This window comes from Panthera pardus, unplaced genomic scaffold, assembly GCF_024362965.1.
Source record: "Panthera pardus isolate Hobbes unplaced genomic scaffold, ASM2436296v1 HiC_scaffold_1, whole genome shotgun sequence".
Taxonomy (NCBI): Eukaryota; Metazoa; Chordata; class Mammalia; order Carnivora; family Felidae; genus Panthera; species Panthera pardus.
The window spans coordinates 7,107,995-7,115,846 of NW_026526654.1; the positions used below are offsets into that span (position 1 = coordinate 7,107,995).

Here is a 7,852-nt window from a genome sequence, read left to right on the forward strand (position 1 = left end):
TGAGATAAATTATTTTATGTATCAAATTCCATGAAATAGTAAAATTCTTAAAATATCTGCTATATTAAAAACATTAAAAATGTTTCAAAAGTAATAATCAAAGGATCTATTGCCTTATAATGTTTAAACTTGCCATGGTCATGTGTGTTTGCTCTATGTTAAAATAAAATCAGATGGTGGATTGAGTGCAGTGTCCAACTCAGAGTTATTGTAAATATTCTGTCAAACTGTCTCTAGAATACATGTCTACATAAATAAATTACATGTTAGTTCCTAAAAATATTCATGTTACTCTCCAATGTTTTGTTGGGCAACATCTATTTATGGCTAATAGATAAAATAGTAAGAAATTTATTAAGGCGAATCATAGTAAAGGTATTGTTTTGTGTCATTTGCTATGTGCTTATATGCTTTTTCTCTTGTAATTATCCATTAAGTCTAAAAGAGATAGATCCTACATTTACCTCCATTTTACACACAACGAGTCTTGAGAATTAAACCGATTTCAATTTCAATTTAAATTACCTAAATTTATCTAGATACCTAGAATAGGTATTCAAGTTCAAGAAGTCTAATACTTAAATCTATAGTTCCATACTAACAAAATTTAACAATTCTATTGAGTTCAGGATCAGGAGACCAATACTGCAGTCAGTTCTCTATTTTTTTTTTTAAAGTCCATTATTAAATGAATCAAATAACATTCCTTTTCTTTAAATAATGTCTGTCTTTCTTTCTTTCTTTCTTTCTTTCTTTCTTTCTTTGTAATTTAAATTCAAGTTAGTTAACAAACAGTGTAGTCTTGGCTTCAAGAACAGAACAGTGATTCATCTCTTACATATGATACCCAGTGCTCATCCCAAAAAAGTACCTTCCTTGATGCTCATTACCCATTTAAACCATCCCCCCGCCAATCTCCCTCCAGCAATCCCCAGTTTGTTCTCTGTATTTAAGAGTCTCTTATGGTTTGCCTCCCTCAGTTTTTATCTTAGTTATCCTTCCTTTCCCTTATATTCACCTGCTGGGTTTCTCAAATTCCACATATGAGTGAAATCATATGATACCTGTCTTTCTCTGACTGACTTATTTCATTTAGCATACTACCCTCTAGTTCCATCCATGTTGTTGCAAATGCAATATTTCATTCTTTTTCATAACTGAATAGCAGTATTCCATTATATATATATATATATATATATATATATATATATATATCTCAATCATATCTTCTTTATCCATCCATTCATCAGTTGATGGACATTTGGGCTCTTTCCATAATTTGGCTATTCTTGATAGTGCTGCTATACACATTGCGGTGCATGTGCCCCTTCAAATCAGCAGTTTTGTATCCTTTGGATAAATACTTATTAGTGCAATTTCTGGGTCATAGGGTAGTCCTGTTTTCAATTTTTTGAGGCACCTTCGTACTGATTTCAAGAGTGGCAGATAACTTTATGAAAATTAATTTCCTGCTGGTTAGAGCTTAAATATAGAGACATTTATTATGACATTTCATTTGTAAATATAAGATAGAATAAATGAGGTATCTTATGTATCACAATGGTTATTTAAAATTTTTAAATTTTATTTATTTTTGAGAGACAAAGAGAGACAGAGCATGAATGAGGTAGGAGCAGAGACAGAGGGAGACACAAAATCTGAAGCAGGTTCCAGGCTCTGAGCTGTCAACCCACAAACTGTGAGATCATAACCTGAGCTGAAGTTGGATGCTCAACCACCTGAGCTACCCAGGTGCCCCACAATGATTATTAAAGATGATTATGATTAATGATTAATGATTCTAAGATGACTTAGAATGATAAAATCAGTATAATCCAACAATTAACATTAAATGAATAATAATAAATGTCCTAAATATATGCAATATAAAACGTAAATTTTGTCTCAAAAACAATGTAATGAAAATTTTAGTATTTTAAATAGGCTGTGGAAGTTACTGGCAAAATATAGAAACAAAAAAAATGAAAACAGTGTACACAAATAACAAAATATATATAAATTATTTAAATCTGTAAGGAAATTTCAAACAATCCAGTAGAAAATATGAACATAAGATGTTCGCAGTGAGCTTGAAGCAGTAATCCAAAAGTTTAAAATTGAAAGAGTTTCTGCTTAATATCATTAATAAACTTGTCACATGAGACAAAATTAATTTTCCTTCTCTGTGATTGGTTGTAATTTTTGCACCTAAAAATAACAGTATCATGCATCGAAGAATTGAAACAAATTAGATCAAAGGTTGTTGAGAATGAAAAAGTCAGGGATTCAGTTATCCAAAAACCAAAAAGTACTACTTTTATTTATTTTTTTCTCCAAATTTTAATTTAAATTCAAGTTAGTTAACATACAATGTAATACTACTTTCAGGAGCAGAATTTAGTGATTCATCACTTACATACAACACCCAGTGCTCATAACAAGTGGCCTCCTTAACACACATCACCTGCTTAAATTATTTAATAAAGTCTTGCCACATGTATAAGGTCTTAAATTATATTAACATAAAATTAGAAAAATCCCAGCTGTTCATAAATATATTGTTATATATGTAAACTATGTAATGAAATGGAACAGTAATTAATACTTACTAAGATAGCTATTTTGATGAACAGAACACCTGTATCATTTAATGATATAATGGATAATGGTAATCTATGCTAGGCACTAAAAAGAATGCTAATTTTTATAAAAGATATTTTATCCATTTAAAAATTTAACTACTTACCGATTAATTTATTATAAAACCTAAATAAGGATTTGCTGTAGTATAGATTATAAATAAAGTCAAAGCCCAATCTTCTTGGTAATCATTAATCTGTTGCTCTCTTTGAAAGAGTGAATTTGTAAGGAAAATACAAGGTTCACACAAATGTAGAATAGAAAGTAATTTTCATATACAGCTAAATCTACTTCCACAGATAATTACAGTTAAGAAAAATGAAAGCTTGAGGCTTTAGGGAAAAGGTAAGTAATTCCTGAAAATAAATGAGATGCTCCATATTTTATTTGAAGATACTCTTGTACCTCAGAGTAATTTGGGGCAACAAATTTATTTGAGTAAGTCTTAATTAACCACTTAGATAAATAACCAACTAACCAATTAATTAAATAAAGCAATTAAATTCCTAATTAATAATTTAATCAGTTAATGAATTAATCTCCTATCTTTAAGAGTGCATGATTACTGGTAAAAAAAAATGTTAAAGACTGCAAATAAAACAACTTTTTACACTTCTTATGATTATATTCATTATTGAAATTAAGTTTTTGTGATTCACACATTTAATTAAATTCAACATTTTGCGAGTACATATTATATATAAAAACTAACTGTTGGGAGTTCTCTAAACTGAGACAAATTCCCTGTAATCTTGAGTACACATAATAAGATGACCAATATGATGGTAGGTGCTCTGGAGCAGTATCTATGGTAGCTGGAAGCGTGGTATATTGAAACCATGGGCTATGTACACATGTAAAATAGAGAAATATAGCCATTTCCCCCCTTCACCAGAAAACTGAGTTATACTAGTTTTACATTTAGTTTTGTGTGGTTTTAAAATTCAAACAGTTCCTCATGACATTGAAAGAAATTGTGAGAAATTAATTTAAACATATATGAGAGACATAAAAAAGTAATAAGTAGGAGATACAAACATCGGTATTGACTAAAATGCATGACTAAAAGGCTCTTTCAACATAGAAGTTCCCAAACATTAGAAAACTGGAAAGTCATATTTACCAACACCATGAGTAAATTGTGTGGCATACTAACAAGATATATAGAAATAATAGAAATGTAATGTGTACTGCAATATATACTTATTATCCAACTTTTTGGAATAAAAATATTGTGTAATAACAGCAGAGATGTATGATAGGATGGTAAGGCAAACATCTTGTCAGGAAGTGAAAGGCTAAAGACATAATTATTCCTCCAAGTCTCATTTTCCTTTGCGTCATTTGACCATGTCTTCTTAAGTAAATGCCTAAGTTTCCTTTCAAGAAGCTCTCATTTCTTAATTATTTACTGTCTTTCAGGCATGACTGGAGACATGAAATATGCAAATGTCACCACAGAGATAAACTTCATTCTTCTTGGGCTCTTTAACCACACTCAGACCCATCTGTTCCTCTTCTCCATGGTGCTCATGATCTTCCTCACCTCTGTGATGGGCAATGCCGTCTTGTTCATGCTCATTTGCAAGGACCCCCAACTGCACATGCCCATGTACTTCTTGCTTAGCCAGCTCTCCCTCATGGATGTGATGCTTGTCTCCACTATAGTCCCCAAAATGGCAGCCAACTACTTAATGGACACCAGATCCATCTCTCCTGCTGGCTGTGGGACCCAGATATTCCTGTTTCTGACTCTGGGAGGTGGCGAGTGCTTCCTCTTAGCTGCCATGGCATATGACCGCTACGTGGCCATATGTCACCCCCTGCATTACCCCATCCTCATGAATCAGAAGCTCTGCTTGCACATGACCATAGGCTCCTGGCTTCTGGGAGGAGTGGATGGGCTGATGCAAGCTGGTACGACTATGAGTTTCTCTTACTGTCATTCTCGGGAAATCAACCACTTCTTCTGTGAGGCACCCTCACTCGTTCGCCTTGCCTGTGCAGACACTACATTTTTTGAGTTATTCATGTATGTGTGTTGCATTCTGATGCTCTTGATCCCTCTATCTCTCATTTTGGCCTCCTACAGTCTCATCCTGGCTGCTGTGCTGAACATGAGGTCCACTGCAGCTCGAAAGAAAGCCTTTGCCACCTGCTCTTCTCACCTGGGTGTGGTGGGGCTCTTCTATGGTGCCATTATATTTATCTACATGAGGCCCAAATCCTACCATTCAGTGGCCCATGACAAGGTGGTGTCCGCTTTTTACACCATTTTCACACCTGTGTTGAATCCCCTTATATACAGTGTGAGGAATAAAGAAATCAAGGGGGCTTTGAGAAAATTGTTGGAGAAACATTTTCTGGGACATCAATAGTGAAAGTAATTTCCGAAATTGGCAAGCAGCCAAATTGGATCCAGGTTATGAAATTCGTGATTTATCAATATATTATTCTCTTACTTTGCCAGTTTTCACTGGTTTTGAAATATATATTTATTATTTATTTGTAAATTAATTAAAAATTACATTTTTCCTACTTTCCTACATTTTCATAGTATTTTTGTTCTGAAATTTGGGCCTCAACAGTGAGAGTACTCTAATGATTGAAGCCCTATAATATAATAAGGCATTCTAAAATTGAAAAAATACAGATTTTCAAATTTTAATGTTTATTAACTTTCTCATGTTTTCTCAGGGAAGCCCTACATCAGCCATTACCAGAGATAGCAAAGTCTCAAAGCATGGGTTCAATTTCTGCTTATGGCATACATATACATATGCTTCATTTATAAGTAGCCTAAAAAGGAGCATTCCAAACATAAAAAGAAGAGTAAAACTTCCCTGGTTCCCATGCAACCGAAGTCATACACTTCTCCTCATGGTAAAAGATTAAGATAAGTTCTGTAAATTTCTGAAATGTCTTTTGTCTAATGATTTGTAAACTTCTATCTGAAAAAAAAAAAAAATATATATATATATATAACCCTATACCAAACGTTAGTTTGCTAGAGTCCTTTCTTTGTGAAGACTGTGTATCCCAGGCATCTGTCTTAATTAGCATTGGAGTAAACCTCTTTCTTTCAGAGATTCTGAAAGGCTTGTTCATTTTGTAACAACAACATCAATCATGTATGTATGTATGTGTATATGTACATGCCTATATTTATATACATATATGTATACATATATGTATAATGGAAATAATTGTGATGGGGATGAATTATTTTAAAAGTGTGTAATAATTTTTTTAAAAAGCAACATATATCTTAACTTCATATGATTTTTGTAAAATAAGTTTCAAATAAAAATTATCATTATTATGAAATATGAAATAAATTTTAAAAAGTTGTAGGAAATATGTACCAAAATATTTGCTGGAAGTAAGTTTTCTGTGGGTATATATGATTAAAAACTCATTAGATACAAGATAAGGCAGATTAGGCTATACTCATTTAAATATTGTTAAAATATGTAGTAATCATGAAAGAAAAAATCAACATCTCTATCTGAGAAAAATATGTCCAACTTCAGCTCAGATCATGATCTCACTATCCATGGGTTCAAGCCCCACATCAGGCTCTATGCTGACAGTTCATCTTGAGCCTGCTTTGGATTCAAAGTCTCCCTCTTTCTCTGCTCCTCCCCCAACTGTACCCTGTCTCTCTCAAAAATGAATAATTTAAAAAAATTTAAAAATTAAAATAAAATATTATAAAGAACTGAAAATACCATTTATTTAAAAAAAAACATTTTTGATGGCTTCTAAATTATCCACTGGATATTTTCCCCAAGTTTTCAAAAATATTTACAGTAACTGAATGAGGGGCTTTTGGGTGGCTGTGCCAGTTGCGCATCTGAATCTTAATATCAGGTCAAATCATGATCTTGTGGTCTTGACATTGAGCCCCACACTGACCATGAAACCTGCTTGGGATTCTCTCTTTCCCTCTCTCTCTGCCTCCCCCCCACCAACTCTCTCTGTCTGTCAAAATAAATAATTAAACATTTAACATAATAAAATAATAAAATATAAAATAAAATAAAATAAAATAAAATAAAATAAAATAAAATAAAATAGTAACTGAATGGGCTCAATCCAAAATAGTCAGTGAGTTTGGTAAGACTAATTTTCAAATTTTTGATATTTATTTAATTCAAAGTGTTATAAACATTTAACAAGTCACACAAACTATTACCAATAAATAATAAAACATTTATTTGGTGATAACTATGCAGTTATAATCTCAAACATCTACTCATTTCGCTTTAAGGATATAAAGAACAATAACAGCAGAAGATGTTCAGTAAATATCCAGAACAAAATACAATTACAGTTAAGTTACTCCTCATGTATTATTAAGATAATTTGTGTATAGATATGTAACAAACCTCATTTCCTCAAGTTTTCAAAAGGTCTTTCAAGAAAGACTTTAAATTTTAGGGATAAATATCTGGAACATAACCTATAATTTTTAAACAAAACTGGTTTCTCTGCTTGAAACTGGAATTGGAAACATTGCACCTATTTGAATATAGAATGGAACCAGATGATAAATATAGGCATGATAATCCTCTTTCTTATATAAATAAGTTAAAATACTCTGGCTCCCATCTGACTTAACTTGTTATACTGACTCAATAGAACATGTTTTTAAAATAAAAGTCAATATAAATGACTTATAATTGGATTATAATGGATTTTTTGAGATTTTCTATTTTTATACAACTTTAAATCATCATTATTAGACAACTGAAGGAATTATAACAGAGTTCTTCAATATATTTCCCGAAAAAATACTCCTACTTACTTATATAAACAAAATCAATACTACTTGTAAAGAATTTTCAAAACATTTCTTCTTTCTTCCAATAGCAGAAGCCCACAGCCCTCCTAAAAAAAATTATTAAAAAATAAATAAAAACATGATTAAATACCTCAAAACTACTAGTTCAATATCCAAGGCCAATTTATTGTTATGTATGCTGTCCTCACAGAGAATGTCCCCAATTTCCAGTTCTCATCCCTTAGATAAACTGAATCTGCTACCAACTAATTTACTTTCTTATTGCAATAAATCCATACAGTTGTGTTACATGGATGTGCAGAGTATACCTAAGGGAAGACTGTTCATCAAATGATGTGTTAAAATTTAAGTAAATATTAGTTATTAAGAAAATTATACTTGAAGTAGTCCTGGATTGTTGTAAAT

General features: G+C 31.7%; 1 protein-coding gene across 1 annotated transcript; it reads left to right on the plus strand.

Annotated features, from left to right (window-relative positions):
* Nucleotides 1-4,076: 4,076 nt before the first annotated feature.
* LOC109257155 (olfactory receptor 2T33-like) lies at nt 4,077-5,018 on the plus strand. Its single transcript, XM_019433114.1, has one exon. The coding sequence runs from the start codon at nt 4,077-4,079 to the stop codon at nt 5,016-5,018; it is 942 nt and encodes a 313-aa protein (XP_019288659.1).
* Nucleotides 5,019-7,852: the final 2,834 nt, after the last annotated feature.